This window comes from Acipenser ruthenus, chromosome 17, assembly GCF_902713425.1.
Source record: "Acipenser ruthenus chromosome 17, fAciRut3.2 maternal haplotype, whole genome shotgun sequence".
Taxonomy (NCBI): Eukaryota; Metazoa; Chordata; class Actinopteri; order Acipenseriformes; family Acipenseridae; genus Acipenser; species Acipenser ruthenus.
In genome coordinates this window covers 11,780,324-11,797,104 of record NC_081205.1, presented here as the reverse complement: position 1 = coordinate 11,797,104, position 16,781 = coordinate 11,780,324, and the positions used below count along the sequence as shown (strand labels likewise).

The following is a 16,781-nucleotide window of genomic DNA, read 5'->3' as shown; positions in this document are numbered from 1 at the left end:
GGATGCATTTAAGGTGGCAAATAAATGGCTTCACAGATTTACACTAATTTTGAATTAATCTACGTAAGGAATTGATCATTTGACATATACTGGACTATACATTAGGTACATTTCTAACGGGATCACACTGATGTAGAACATATTTCTATATTTAAGTTAAATTATTTTCCTTACCACACTAAAGGAAAAGAGCCTATATCACTTTTTAAAACGCAGAAACATGTACACTGATTTACATTGCATTATTTGATCTGAACTACAAGTTACACAATTAATAAATAAAATCTAAAATAAAAAAACGACCACGAAGGGACTCGAACCCTCAATCTTCTGATTCGAAGTCAGACGCCTTATCCATTAGGCCACGCGGTCTATTTTTTCATAATATAGCAAACAAGTACAGCACTACCACAGTCCTAAAGAGGTACGGAATTAAAAAAGCAGCCAGTAGCCCCGCCCATACCCTAAAGCTATGTGCTTACCCAATTGGCGCTGCCTCTTGTCTGTTATTTTCCTATTGCTGAGTGATGCCCCGCCCCTCGTACTCAGGGCACAAATGGAATTGACTGACGCTTCTGTGAAGTAATGGTTTTATAAACAATACATACCGGTATGTGATTGTTAATATGAAATATATATAAAAGCGGCTGAAATATAAACTGACAAAAAAATCTAGCAGAGGATGGTTTCGATCCATCGACCTCTGGGTTATGGGCCCAGCACGCTTCCGCTGCGCCACTCTGCTTTTGCGCATGAATTAAATGTTTAATAAGATACTGTTAAATTAATTAATATAATGGACTATTTGTTACTATTTAATCATTGCGGTTAACGTTACTTTAGGGTGGTAAAGTTAAATTACCTTTACCAGACACCGTGTTTAAATGGTTACTGACGCTAACCATGTTGAAATATATGTTTATTCATTTTTATGAATAATAGCTGAAGAGAGGGGAAACGTCTGGAAAGTTTATTATAAAACAGTCATGAGAAAAAAACATACACGTTACACCCCAGATGGGACTCGAACCCACAATCCCTGGCTTAGGAGGCCAGTGCCTTATCCATTAGGCCACTGGGGCTCCTAAAGAAAATGCCGTTCTTGCTCATATTAGTGTGCCTGACTATCGCTAAATACAGAATGAAAGGTAACCCCCCCAAAAAAATTATTAACGCTTTACCTTTTTACCTGTACTGTACTCTGCAAGCTTTTTACGGTCACCTCGGATTTTTCAGTACAGGTTGCGAAAGCAGACAAAAGCAAATAAAAGTATTTCTGAGGGTTTTATACTTTAGGTTTTATGGCTAAAAGGTGCCATCCCACAACTTTGCAGTGAATTTCTCAGCATTTATTATGATAGAAACGTCAGTTCGATGAAACACTTTTTAATAACTTAAAAATAATAACACTATGTAACACAATTTTTGTTCCTGGGTAGTAAGTGTTATTTCCTAATTGCTTATCCCTCAAAAGTATATAAAATTGCTATTATTCTCCACAAACTTTGCTTTTGTGACCAGGACAGTGATATTTTGAAATGTACCTATTTCCAATGAGAAAACGGGCGAATTTGTGTCTTTTCGTTCACATAAAGTCAGAAAAAAACAACATATGAATCCAAATTAACATGTATTTATACTAAAGTAATACAAAAATGACTACAAAAGATTTAGAAGCGAGTAGTTTTTCGAGATTTACGATTATACTGTAAATCACTTTCACGAATCAGCCCCCAAATGTTGTCTCCCATCATGTTCTCGTAATATTGTCCTTGGTAGTGGCGTTCAAAGTCCAGTATATCCTGGTGGAAGCGCTCGCCTTGCTCCTCCGAGTACACTCCCATGTTCTCCTTGAATTTATCAAGATGAGCATCAAGGATATGGACTTTGAGGGACATCCTACAGCCCATTGTGCCGTAGTTCTTCACCAGAGTCTCAACCAGCTCCACATAGTTTTCGGCCTTGTGATTGCCCAGGAAGCCCCGAACCACTGCGACAAAGCTGTTCCAAGCCGCTTTCTCCTTACTAGTGAGCTTCTTGGGGAATTCATTGCACTCCAGGATCTTCTTTATCTGTGGTCCGACGAAGACACTGGCTTTGACCTTTGCCTCAGACAGCTTAGGGAAGAAGTCTTGAAGGTACTTGAAGGCTGCTGACTCCTTATCTAGAGCTCTGACAAATTGTTTCATAAGGCCCAATTTGATGTGCATTGGTGGCATCAGCACCTTCCGGGGGTCCGCCAGTGGCTCCCACTTGACATTGTTCCTCGCCACAGAGAACTCGGTCCGCTGTGGCCAGTCCCGCCTGTGGTAGTGCGCCTTGGTGTCCCTGCTGTCCCAAAGGCAAAGATAGCAGGGAAACTTGGTAAAACCGCCTTGGAGACCCATCAGGAATGCCACCATTTTGAAGTCTCCTATGACCTTGATGCCATCTCAGAAAAATGCAGATATGTATCCACTTAGGCAGCTGGAACTAAACTGAACTGGTGGGCTTAAGGCCCCTGTAAGTTCTAGAAAGTTCTAGAAGTTACTCCAAATTTACTCAGCACTGAATCTATCTGGAATGTTCTGGAAAATAGGTAAATTTCAAAATATCACTATCCTGGTCAGAAAAACAAAGTTTGTGGGGAATAATAGCCATTTTCTATACTTTTGAGGCATAAGCAATTTGGAAATAACATTTACTACCCAGGAACCAAAAAAAAAAAAAAATTGTTACACGGTGTAATGCTAAAACGAAGGTCCCACCGAGATTTGAATTCGGATCGCTGAATTCAAACTCCAGAGCACTAACCGTTACACCATGGAACCCATATTTATGCATTGGCCACTTAACTGTAATAAATACATCATTTTATTATTATTCTATTTTTTTGTAAGCGTTTCTACTGCGATTGTTTTAATTAGCACTAATCTTGGACTACCTTACCCAGGGTAACATTACACAGTCCAAGATTGGTTTTAATCGGGCTGTGAAAGCAGCCGAATATGTTTACAATGACTTGGATCCGGGAATCCAGAGCTTTAAAAACTGTAATAAGTCCAGACTAGTTTGGAAAAGCTTGTCTTCGTTCAGACGGTATCACAATCCCCCATCCTTCACTGCTATGACATAATAGTGATGCATTGAATTGCTACTTTTTATAAAGCATGTTATTGTGAAGCATGTTTACTGACGTGCACCTTTTGTTTTTGTGTAGATCGCCTCACCATTACCTACTGTCGAAGCAGTGGCCCTGGAGGCCAGAATGTTAATAAAGGTATGGAAATGGAAGTCTTTGTTCAAATATTCACAAGCATGTTTCAGTAGTTCGGGACAAACACCAATCACAAAATGTTTTAGTACAAATATTTATTGTAGAGAATGCGGAGTATGCGATTTAACAGAAGTATGCTGTATATACACATTAATTTGGCATCAAACCTAACTTGGTTTGAGGGTTCGCTGCCTGACCAACTGGACGAGGCTGAGACCCCCATTTGATAAAACATAAAAACTGTTATTAGGAAAGGTGGAGATGGGGAGGTGGTGGGTTACGATGAAATCAAAACGCAACTGAGAGATAAGTGAAGAGGGTATTTATAGTGCTAATACAATTTAAATTAGCTAATGTGTAAATTGAATGATTCAATTTGGTGATGCGGAGATTGGTGTCTGACCCTCCTCCCGAACTTTAATTATAAATTTTATTTCAGTAGTTCGGGACAAACACCAATCACAAAATGTTTTAGTACAAATATTTATTGTAGAGAATGCGGAGTATGCGATTTAACAGAAAAGTATGCTGTATATACACATTCATTTGGCATCAAACCTAACTTGGTTTGAGGGTTCGCTGCCTGGCCAACTGGACGAGGCTGAGACCCCCAAAAAGAACAAGCCGGTCTCAATGCCACAGTTAGAATTGAATATAGCCCACTTGAAGGTTTAGCCAACCTTTAACAAATGATCATCAGCACGCAGGAGAGGAAAACAAAACCCATTTTTGGGAAATAAACCTCTGGGAATCCATGGCTGATTCGATTGCCCTTCCTCCAGGCAGGTTACTAACACTTAAGAGCACATTTCTGTAAAAGCATTTTTAGGCTCCATAATATTTGTTATAATATAAACTTGGTAAGCACTGGAGGATCAACGACCTAACCGTTTGATAACAGAGTCTGGAACTCAGTGGGAAAAAGCTGCTACGATTCTGAAGGAAGGACCGGAAAACTGCTCAGCTGCGAATCCGGACCTGGAAATAAATCAGGTGAAAGAAGAACAAATGTTGGGTGACGATTGTTCAGTTTTCGTTAATAAACAGCGGGCCTGAGGGTGATGCGCCCTGAGAAAGATGGAGATGGACAAGAGAGAAAGGGGTCATATGGGCCAACATGGGAGTTTAATTTATAAACAAAATTGAAAAGCTTTCTCTAATCTTCCTGGTCCGTTTTACTTCTTTTGAGCAGGAAGGAAAGGGTATCAGATGAGGGGATTGCTAGGTCAGAGATTAAGGGGTGAATCTGGGGGTTGAATTTGAGAGCGATGTAGACTCCCAGCACCTATGGGAACCCAAGAAGGCTAAGAGAAAGAGCTGTAAGGTTTTATCTAAAACAGGCAGGAGTAGCTGGAGCAGATGAGAGGCACCAAGAGAGTACGTTGATGGCAATAGGTAGGCAAGCAGGAGGAGAAAGAGATTCTGATAGTTGAAGCCCTTTCAGGATTAGTGAAATTTGTGAGTTGCAGAGTGTAGAGCTGGGACAGTGAAATTGAGTTGAGTTTGTAGAAAAACTTTATGCTGGAAATTCAAATCTTATAGCTCTGTTCTTAAGGGACATAAAACAGGATGACACTACGGGCACTGAAAATGATGGAAAGGAATGTTGAATGCAAAGTGAAATTTTAAAGCAATTCCAGGATGACCGGTACATTTGCAGTGAGCGGGGAGTGATGCTGAGAAGAGTTGTTTCTTGAGCCTGCAGAAATCAGGGAATGCAGCAGGTGGCTCACATGAATGTCAGGTCTGAAAAATGAGGAATCTGAGTTTGCAGGAGGTCGTCTTCGGAAGCCAATGCTCTGAATCTCTGCGTTTGGAAACAAGAAAGAGAATCAATTATATTCAGGTGGCCGAGAATGTGTTGAGCTCTGAAAATGAACTGATGAGTAACAGATAAACAGGTAATCCTTCTGAATATTCTCATTATATGGTGGGAGAATGAACGATCTTGTTAAAGATTTAGACTGAAGGTGAATTGTGAGTGGAGAAGAATGGATTTTGAGCCCAGGAAGACCCCCAAAAGGAGTGCGGCTACAGCAAATGGACACATTTTGCGCAATGACGAGGAGTGATCGGTTATAGGAATAATGCTGAATTCGTTGGGCCATGGAGCAGAAAACCAATTTTCCCTTGTAGTATCCTCCAAAGCCAAGAGAGGGAGCTGCATCTTTGAACGGCTGAATGTCTTTGTGCAGCAGGAGACAGTTGTCGTAAAAGAAAGTACTGCCATTCCTTTCTTTTAGTAGGAGCACCCACAGGCGGAGTTCCTTGCGAAAAAAAAAAAAAAAAAAAAACCATAAGTATGACATCATTGAGGGAATCGACAGAAAGGATCAAATAGAGAGAAGGTAGGAGATAAAAGCTCTGCCTCGAGGATTTATCCTCATTGCGTACAAATTGCAAAGCATATGACATGGTTTATTTAAAATTTCCAGAAAGCTTTTGACAAAGTCCCACATAAAAGATTAATTTCTCAAACTGAATGCAGTAGGGATTCAATGAAATGCATGCACGTGGATTAGGGAGTAGTTAACATGTAGAAAACAGAAGGCCTTCAGAGTATGCAGTATTGCGGCCCTGACTGATATTCAAAGAAATGGGAATGGTTTTGAAAGTGTTTGAATAAACTGCCGGTAAGCTGAAAGAAGAAAAGCATCTCACAGAGAAGAGACCACTATGGGGTCGTGCTGGACACCCATGGCGGCCGGGGAGGTCACTGCAGGGGCCTGCTGAATGCCTGCAGTGAGGGGAGGGTAACCTAAAAGGTTACATTTGGAAGACCGCGGAGGTAAGGAATAGAAGGGGGCAGTGGGGCCCTGTTGAAGCTCGCAGCTGGTAGAAAACCGTTTGACAGAGAAGGGAGCACTATGGGGGCCTGCTGGACGCCCATAGTGGCCAGCGAGGTCACTGCAGGGGCCTGCAGTGATGGGGGGTGGGGAATGCGGGAGCAGCCGCACCCAACTGTAATTACTGATTAGAGGAGACATCAAAAATAGAGCAATGTAACCAGTGGTGTATTACAGGGATCAGTATTAGGTCCTCTGCTATTCCTAATCTACATAATGATTTAGATTATGGCATAGTAAGCAGACTTGTTAAATTTGCACACAACACAAAAATAGGTGCAGTGGCAAACACTGTTGCAGCAGCGAAGGTCATTCAAAATGATCTAGACAGCATTCAGAACTGAGCAAGCACATGGCAAATGACATTTAATAGAGAAGTGTAAAGTACTGCACACAGGCAAGAAAAATGTGCATTATAAATATCATATGGAAGATACTGAAATTGAAGGAATCTTTGAAAATGACCTAGGAGTTTATGTTGACTCAGATATGCCTTCATCTAGACAATGTGGGGAAGCTGTAAAAAGGCCAACAAGATGCTCGGATATATTGTGAAAAGTTTTGGGGGGGGGGGGGGGGGACCGGACAGAAAAGTGGAAATATAAAAAATACAATCCCCTGAGGACAGGCTCAATGGGCATGATTTTAAATGTGTTTGATATATTGGCTTTAGCCAGTCATGCGTTTTTCCCAGCAATTTTGATTAAGAATATGGCGTGGTCGATTTGCATATTGCAGGGAGCAATCTTCGTGAGGGACTGTTGATGCTGGATGTGATGGAGTTACGGTGAGCGGAAATGAAGGAAGTTACAGGCAGAATAGCACAGGTTCCTTCAATGAAGTTATTACAAATCTGGCAAAACAATCTCTGGATACAAATGCTCAAAACTGCCGATGAGCAGTGAGGGAAGGGAACCAGAAAGGTTAGGGAACCTGCAGTGAGGGAAGTGAACCAGAAAGGTTATAGTTAGAGGTGAAGGGAGCACTATGGGGGCCTGCTGGATGCCCATAGTGGCCAAAGAGGTCATTGCAGGGGCCTGCTGGACGCCTGCAGTGAGGGAGGGGAACCAGAAAGGTTATAGTTAGTGAAGGGAGCACTATGGGGGCCTGCTGGACGCCCATAGTGGCCAAAGAGGTCATTGCAGGGGCCTGCTGGACGCCTGCAGTGAGGGAGGGGAACCAGAAAGGTTATAGTTAGTGAAGGGAGCACTATGGGGGCCTGCTGGACGCCCATAGTGGCCAAAGAGATCACTGCAGGGGCCTGCTGGACGCCTGCAGTGATGAGGGGGTGTAACCAGAAAGGTTACAGATGCATATTATACAACAGTGGCGGGTGTCGAAACCCCCAGGATAGATCGCGGGAGCAGCCGCTCCTAACTGTAAAAACAATCTCTAGAAACAAATGCTCAAAACTGCTGAAGCGCAGAAAGAAAAGCATTTCACAGAGAAAGGATCACTATGAGGGCCTGCTGGACGCCCATAGTGGCCAAAGAGGTCACTGCAGGGGCCTGCTGGACGCCTGCAGTGAGGGGAGGTAACCTGAAAGGTTATAGTTGGAGCCAGAATGCTCAGGAACTGCTAAATGAGCCTTTGATTGACAGGTGCGATGGTCCTGCTTTCGGATTTTTCCGGTAGTAGAAGCGCTTCGTGGAGATGCAGTCGGTGCGGGCGAGGTGTTTCAAGTCCGCTTATAATACGCGGAAATTGGGCTAGCTTCTTGAGTCGCGGGTTGGAATTTGTAAAACACCCATACTGACATGGGTTGGGCTTGTTTTGTCGTTACACTTGGCAACACTGGGTAAAGCAACGATCAGTGCTGACGTCATAGCGCCTGCGACTGGAAGGATGAAATAAAGTAAACAAATTCTCCTTACGTGCTGTAGATTTGAATGGGATGTTGTTGCTACGAAGATAAAGCTGGATCCGGGAGATCGTCCAGTCTCTGATTTCAGGAGTTGCGGAGGAACAGTGGCCAGGCGGGAGCCACAGCAGACAGGAGAAGCTGACATCTGGGCAGAGAAGTTTGGAGTGGTAATACCGCCGACCAAAGTTGTGGTGGAGTTGGCCCGGGAAGGGCTGGTTGAACTGGTTGCGTGGATCTCGGCTCCGGGGAAACAGCAAACAGATCGTCATCCGTCGAAACGGAATAATCCAGAATGCAGACCATGATGCGTGCATGTACGATGAAATCAAAACGCAACTGAGAGATAAGTGAAGAGGGTATTTATAGTGCTAACAATTTAAATTAGCTAATGTGTAAATTGAATGATTCAATTTGGTGATGCGGAGATTGGTGTCTGACCCTCCTCCCGAACTTTAATTATAAATTTCATTTAATGTACAGGGTGATCAGGAGCACTGTTGTGGGGAAGTATTCTCCACAGAGTTAACTAGACAGGCAACAACATCACAGGTTATAGAGAGTCAGCTACTTTTGTGTTATAGTACATTTTTCACATTTTGTTCTAGTAAACACAAAAGCTGAAGTCCGGTTCCACATGCAAACAGCTGATTGGATTCCTGAAGATGTGCGACAAAAGATTATTTCTCAGGTAACATCAATACTAAGATTACATATTCACTTGAGCTGACTGCTAATAACATTGAAGAAATGTGAAAGTTAACTAACAGCTGGTGTGTAAAGGGTAAATATTTTAACTTGTAACTGAAATGAAAGCTTAACAAAAAACACCTCTATGAATCTGTGCTATACGATGAAAACATGAATAAAGTCTGACATTGGTCTAATTAGTTTGTTATAAGGCTATGATTTTGATGCAGTACTTTTTAGTTCGTTTTACTGGCAAGGTGCGGCAAAAAAACAAGAATTCACGGAAAGTTGTCCAAATGTAGGTTTAGCTACATCAACATACACAAGAGCATTTAAATAGTACACCAGAACCAATAATATAAAGACTTGCTTTTGACTGCTGGCAAGTTTAAATGTTACTTTAGAGTGAACCAGGATTTCGAGTTTTCCACGATTCGGAAATAGAATGTTGTAAAAAGAGCCTCTAAGTTGGAAAACTTCTGTTCTCCGATGCATTGTTGTTCTTTCTTTACAGAAAACAGCTCTCACAATTGTTTTTCTTTTAGCTGTCACCAATTTACATACTTGCTCGCTCAGTTATCTCATTCGCTGACCTACACAGCTACACATAAATGCTGCGTGAATACACAACCAAACAATTTACAGACACTCGCAGATTAGTATTTTCAGTACATTTTTTAAAGGAAATAAAGGAAGCGCCTCATCAAATGTGTTTCACATCCATTTTCAGGCGTCCAAGACTACATTCAAATTCACGATTTTCAGGATTTCCATGACCTCTGTGACAAAATCGTAGCCTTAGTTTTACTTACAAAAAAATACCATGAATTGCATACATCAGGGGATAGCAGCGTGACATAGTACACAGCTGCGTGACACTGGAACATTTACAAAATTGAGGAGGTGTGTGAACTTTTTTTTTTTGTAAGTAAATAAATATCAGGGACTTTAATATGTTCTACTGTTTTGAGCACTACATGTAATAGGTCAGGCCTCAGAACTGGCTGTTAAAACCCTGTTAGTTATGTTTTTATTGATTTATTTTGCATCTCAGCATACAAACCGAATAAACAGAAGTGGGGAGCTGATCGTCACCTCGGAAGTGAGCCGGTACCAGATGCGCAATCTGTCTGACTGTTTGCAGAAGATCCGAGACATGATCGCTGCTGCCAGCGTGAAACACAAGCAGCCTTCCCAAGAAGACGTGGCTCTCCGACGCTACAGGTAATCTTCCTGTGACACCAGGATCTGATCAGGGCTGCCAAGAGCTCATTTAAAACTGGGATCATTACCTTGTACCACGACACAGCAATGCACTAGCCCTCAATTATACTATTTCAGATGCTGATCCTTCCCGTAGCAAACAATCTAACCGCACTCTGCTCTAAGAGGGTTGTGATTTTGGCGTCACTTCTTGGATTTTGGATGATAACAGATATTAGCTTCATGCTCATTTTCCCATATCCAGTTGTCTTCATGTTTACAAACTATTTGATCAGAGATGCCGTAACCTTACAATTTGCCTCCAGAGCAAATTAACATTGTTTCTCTTTTCAGGATAGACAAAATGAACCGAGAACGCCTGCAGCAAAAGAAAATGCACACTGCAGTGAAGCGAAGCCGACGCGAGGAGTTTGATTGAAGGTGATGCCAGGATATGAAGGCTGGCTGCATTGAAGCAATCTGTAAAGAATAAATGAATGACTTGTACAAAGTGTTGTTTGCTCCTCGTTTATTTTAATTTGTCGGCTGGTTTTGCTGGGTTGGGTAATTGGAAGTTATGAATAGTTTTCTAAATAGTTACTCGGATGTACCACATGTGTAAGAGTTGATCAGTTGAAAGAGGCATGATCAGTATGACTCTAAAATACTGGCTGGCACAGTGGACTGTAAATTAACATCTTAAAATACATCTGCACATTGCTGTGTGTTTACAATGGTTGTGGTGTTGGAAAGTTAGGTTACTTGTTTGCTGAGCAGTGTCAAAGTAGCCTCCTGACATGGTAATGGTAAACTGAGTGCGTGTTTCACATTTTTTTAATGCGTACAAAAGGCAGATAAGCAGCTTCTCTGGACCGCTGGTTTTCGTTCTCAAAGGGATTTATTTTAGCAAAGGGAAATTGGAAGTGTACATTAAAGCTCAACCACGCCTTCACCAATACCCAAGATTACCATATAACTCCATGTGAAACTCAAAATGGAGCGAGGTAACCAGTGGTGTACCACAGGGATCAGTATTAAGTCCTCTGCTATTCCTGATCTACATTAATGATTTAGATTCTGGTATAGTAAGCAAACAAAAAGTTAAATTTGCAGACGACACAAAAATAGGAGGAGTGGCAAACACTGTTGAAGCAGCAAAGGTCATTCAAAATGATCTAGACAGCATTCAGAATTGGGCAGACACATGGCAAATGAAATTTAATAGAGAAAAGTGTAAAGTATTGCATGCGGGCAATAAAAATGTGCATTATAAATATCATATGGGAGATAGTGAAATTGAAGAAGGGAACTATGAAAAAGACCTAGGAGTTTATGTTGACTCAGAAATGTCTTCATCTAGACAATGTGGGGAAGCTATAAAAAAGGCTAACAAGATGCTCGGATATATTGTGAGAAGTGTTGAATTTAAATCAAGGGAAGTAATGTTAAAACTCTGCAATGCATTAGTAAGACCTCACCTAGAATATTGTGTTCAGTTCTGGTCACCTCGTTACAAAAATGATATTGCTGCTCTAGAAAGAGTGCAAAGAAGAGCAACCAAAATTATCCCGGGTTTAAAAGGCATGTCGTATGCAGACAGGCTAAAAGAATTGAATCTATACAGTCTTGAACAAAGAAGACTACGCGGCGATCTGATTCAAACATTCAAAATCCTAAAAGGTATAGACAATGTCAACCCAGGGGACTTATTTGACCTGAAAAAAGAAACAAGGACCAGGGCTCACAAATGGAGATGAGATAAAGGGGCATTCAGAACAGAAAATAGGACGCGCATTTTTTACACAGAGAATTGTGAGGGTGTGGCACAAACTCCCCTGTAATGTTGTTGAAGCTGAAACCCTGGGATGCTTCAAGAAGCTGCTTGATGAGATTCTGGGATCATTAAGCTACTAACAACCAAACGAGCAAGATGGGCTGAATGGCCTCCTCTCGTTTGTAAACTTTCTTATGTTCTTATGTTCTTATAGAAACGTCAGCTCGATGAAACACTTTTTAATATCTTAAGAATAATAATGCTAAAATGATTGTCCTACGGGGATTTGAACTCAGATCACAGGATTGAAAGTCATGAGTGATAACCATTACACCATGGAAACCATATTTATGTATCGGCCACTTAACTGTAATAAATACATCATTTTATTATTATTCTATTTTTTGTAAGCGTTTCTACTGCTGTTGTTTTAATTTGATACGTTTAGGTTATATTTTAGACAATTTGGTGGATTCTTGATCTCCTTAGTTCGATCTAGGCAGTGGTGAAGAACTTCAGATATTTTCCACAAGGGGGCGATACACCATGGCAGCGGCTAACCACAGTAGTATTGGTGTGAACCAAGCAGAAACTCAATATTTTTAAAAGCGTGAATATGAATTTACAGAAAAGAACTTTTCCAAAATATATAAATGAAAAAAGATAAATTGGTTGGCCAAGAAATAAACTATGGTATGCATTCTCTAGATTGTGGAACATTCATAGAAATAAACTTCCTGCTGATTTCCAAATTTCCTGAAGGAATCAGAGCCAGACAGAAGCACCTGCCATCAACCAAGTGCCTGAATCAGCTCCCTGCACACTGTATTACATTCCTCCATTTCCCAGCCTGGGTCAGCTCTCTGCACACTGTACTGCATTCCTCCATATCCCTGCCTGAGTCAACTCTGTGCACACTGTACTGCATTCCTCCATATCCCTGTCTGAATCAGATCTCTGCACACTGTACTGCATTCCTCCATATCCCTGCCTGAATCAGCTCACTGCACACTGTACTGCATTTCTCCATATGCCTGCCTGAGTCAGCACTGCACACTGTACTGCATTCCTCAATATCCCTGCCTGAATCAGCTCTGCACACTGTACTGCATTCCTCCATATCCCTACCTGAATCAGCTCTTCACATTTTACTGCATTCCTCCATATCCCTCCCCGAATCAGCTATGCACATTGTAGTGCATTCCTCTATATCCCTGAATGAATCAGCTCTGCACACTGTACTGCATTTCTTCATATCCCTGCCTGAATCAGATCTTTGCACAGTGTACTGCATTCCTCCATATCCCTGTCTGAATCAGATCTCTGCACACTGTACTGCATTCCTCCATATCCCTGCCTGAATCAGCTCACTGCACACTGTACTGCATTTCTCCATATGCCTGCCTGAGTCAGCACTGCACACTGTACTGCATTCCTCAATATCCCTGCCTGAATCAGCTCTGCACACTGTACTGCATTCCTCCATATCCCTACCTGAATCAGCTCTTCACATTTTACTGCATTCCTCCATATCCCTCCCCGAATCAGCTATGCACATTGTAGTGCATTCCTCTATATCCCTGAATGAATCAGCTCTGCACACTGTACTGCTTTTCTTCATATCCCTGCCTGAATCAGATCTTTGCACACTGTACTGCATTCCTCCATATCCCTGTCTGAATCCGCTCTCTGCACACTGTACTGCATTCCTCCATATCCCTGCTTGAATCAGCTCTCTGCACACTGTACTGGATTCCTCCATATCCCTGCTTGAATCAGCTCTCTGCACACTGTACTGCATTTCTCCATATCCCTGCCTGAATCCGCTCTCTGCTCACTGTACTGCCTTCCTCTATATCCCTGCATGAATCAGCTCTCTGTACACGGTAATGCATTCCTTCATATCACTGCCTGAATCAGCTCTCTGCACACTGTACTACATTCCTCCATATCCCTGCCTGAATCCGCTCTCTGCTCACTGTACTGCCTTCCTCCATATCCCTGCATGAATCAGATCTCTGTACACGGTAATGCATTCCTTCATATCCCTGCCTGAATCAGCTCTCTGCACACGGTACTGCATTCCTCCATATCCCTGTCTGAATCAGCTCTCTGCACACTGTACTGCATTCCACCATATTGCTTCCTAAAACAGCTCTCCACACTGTACTGCATTCCTCCATGTCCCCGCCTGATTCAGCTCTCTGCACATTGTACTGCATTCCTCCATATCGCTGCCTGAATCAGCTCTGCACACAGTACTGCATTCCTCCATATACCTGCCTGAATCAACTCTGCACACTGTACTGCATTCCTCCATGTCCCAGCCTGAATCAGCTCTCTGCACATTGTACTGCATTCCTCCATATCCCTGCCTGAATCAGATCTCTGCACATTGTACTGCATTTCTCCATATCGCAGCCTGAATCAGCTCTGCACACTGTACTGCATTCCTCTATTTTCCTGCCTGAATTAGGTCTGCACACTGTACAGCTTTCCTCCATATCCCTGCCTGAATCAGCTCTGCACACTGTACTGCATTCCTCCATATCCCTGCCTGAATCAGCTACCTGCACACTGTACTGCATTCCTCCATATCCCTGCCTGAATCAGCTCTGCACACTGTACTGCATTCCTCAATATCCCTGCCTGAATCAGCTCTGCACACTGTACTGCATTCCTCCATATCCCTACCTGAATCAGCTCTTCACATTTTACTGCATTCCTCCATATCCCTCCCCGAATCAGCTATGCACATTGTAGTGCATTCCTCTATATCCCTGAATGAATCAGCTCTGCACACTGTACTGCTTTTCTTCATATCCCTGCCTGAATCAGATCTTTGCACACTGTACTGCATTCCTCCATATCCCTGTCTGAATCCGCTCTCTGCACACTGTACTGCATTCCTCCATATCCCTGCTTGAATCAGCTCTCTGCACACTGTACTGGATTCCTCCATATCCCTGCTTGAATCAGCTCTCTGCACACTGTACTGCATTTCTCCATATCCCTGCCTGAATCCGCTCTCTGCTCACTGTACTGCCTTCCTCTATATCCCTGCATGAATCAGCTCTCTGTACACGGTAATGCATTCCTTCATATCACTGCCTGAATCAGCTCTCTGCACACTGTACTACATTCCTCCATATCCCTGCCTGAATCCGCTCTCTGCTCACTGTACTGCCTTCCTCCATATCCCTGCATGAATCAGATCTCTGTACACGGTAATGCATTCCTTCATATCCCTGCCTGAATCAGCTCTCTGCACACGGTACTGCATTCCTCCATATCCCTGTCTGAATCAGCTCTCTGCACACTGTACTGCATTCCACCATATTGCTTCCTAAAACAGCTCTCCACACTGTACTGCATTCCTCCATGTCCCCGCCTGAATCAGCTCTCTGCACATTGTACTGCATTCCTCCATATCGCTGCCTGAATCAGCTCTGCACACAGTACTGCATTCCTCCATATACCTGCCTGAATCAACTCTGCACACTGTACTGCATTCCTCCATGTCCCAGCCTGAATCAGCTCTCTGCACATTGTACTGCATTCCTCCATATCCCTGCCTGAATCAGATCTCTGCACATTGTACTGCATTTCTCCATATCGCAGCCTGAATCAGCTCTGCACACTGTACTGCATTCCTCTATTTTCCTGCCTGAATTAGGTCTGCACACTGTACTGCTTTCCTCCATATCCCTGCCTGAATCAGCTCTGCACACTGTACTGCATTCCTCCATATCCCTGCCTGAATCAGCTACCTGCACACTGTACTGCATTCCTCCATATCCCTGCCTGAATCAGCTCTGCACACTGTACTGCATTCCTCCATATCCCTGCCTGAATCAGCTCTGCACACTGTACTGCATTCCTCTATATCCCTGCCTGAATCAGCTCTGCACACTGTACTGCATTCCTCCATATCCCTGCCTGAATCAGCTCTGCACACTGTACTGCATTCTATATCCCTGCCTGAATCAGCTCTGCACACTGTACTGCATTCCTCCATATCCCTGCCTGAATCAGCTACCTGCACACTGTACTGCATTCCTCCATATCCCTGCCTGAATCAGCTCTGCACACTGTACTGCATTCCTCCATATCCCTGCCTGAATCAGCTACCTGCACACTGTACTGCATTCCTCCATATCCCTGCCTGAATCAGCTCTGCACACTGTACTGCATTCCTCCATATCCCTGCCTGAATCAGCTCTGCACACTGTACTGCATTCCTCTATATCCCTGCCTGAATCAGCACTGCACATTGTACTGCATTCCTCCATATCCCTGCCTGAATCAGCTCTCTGCACACGGTACTGCATTCCTCCATATCTCTGTCTGAATCAGCTCTCTGCACACTGTACTGCATTCCTCCATATTGCTTCCTAAATCAGCTCTGCACACGGTACTGCATTCCTCCATATCCCTGCCTGAATCAGATCTCTGCACACTGTACTGCATTCCTTCATATCCCTGCCTGAATCAGCTCAGTGCTCACTTTACTGCAATCCTCAATGTCCCTGCCTGAATCAGCTCTCTGCACACTATATTGAATTCCTACATATTGCTTCCTAAATCAGCTCTGCACACGGTACTGCATTCCTCCATATCCCTGCCTGAATCAGATCTCTGCACATTGTACTGCATTCCTTCATATCCCTGCCTGAATCAGCTCTCTGCACACTGTACTGCATTCCTCCATATCCCTGCCTGAATCAGATCTCTGCACACTGTACTGCATTCCTTCATATCCCTGCCTGAATCAGCTCAGTGCACACTTTACTGCAATCCTCAATGTCCCTGCCTGAATCAGCTCTCTGCACACTGTACTGGATTCCTCCATATCCCTGCCTGCATCAGCTCTATGCACACTGTACTGCATTCCTCCATATCCCTGCAAAGGGTAAATATTTTAACTTCTAACTGAAATGAAAGCTTAACAAAAAACACCTCTATGAATCTGTGCTATACGATGAAAACATGAATAAAATCAGACATTGGTCTAATTAGTTTGTTATAAGGCTATGATTTTGATGCAGTACTTTTTAGTTAATTTTACTGGCAAGGTGCGGCAAAAAAACAAGAATTCACGGAAAGTTGTCCAAATGTAGGTTTAGCTACATCAACATACACAAGAGCTTT

At 43.0% G+C, this 16,781-nt stretch overlaps 1 protein-coding gene and 2 non-coding genes across 3 annotated transcripts; 1 reads left to right on the top strand and 2 right to left on the bottom strand.

Annotated features, from left to right (window-relative positions):
* Positions 1–299: 299 nt before the first annotated feature.
* Positions 300–372, bottom strand: trnar-ucg (transfer RNA arginine (anticodon UCG)). Its single transcript has one exon. It is a non-coding gene; the product is annotated as a tRNA-Arg (tRNA).
* Positions 373–1,009: 637 nt separating this feature from the next.
* Positions 1,010–1,082, bottom strand: trnar-ccu (transfer RNA arginine (anticodon CCU)). Its single transcript has one exon. It is a non-coding gene; the product is annotated as a tRNA-Arg (tRNA).
* A 2,119-nt stretch (positions 1,083–3,201) lies between these two features.
* LOC131696750 (large ribosomal subunit protein mL62-like) lies at positions 3,202–10,361 on the top strand (the record flags this gene model as incomplete). The annotated part of the gene is made up of 4 exons (XM_034039687.3): positions 3,202–3,259; positions 8,572–8,654; positions 9,708–9,877; positions 10,211–10,361. Coding segments are annotated over 4 exons (396 nt in total), but the record flags the coding sequence as incomplete, so codon positions are not given.
* Positions 10,362–16,781: the final 6,420 nt, after the last annotated feature.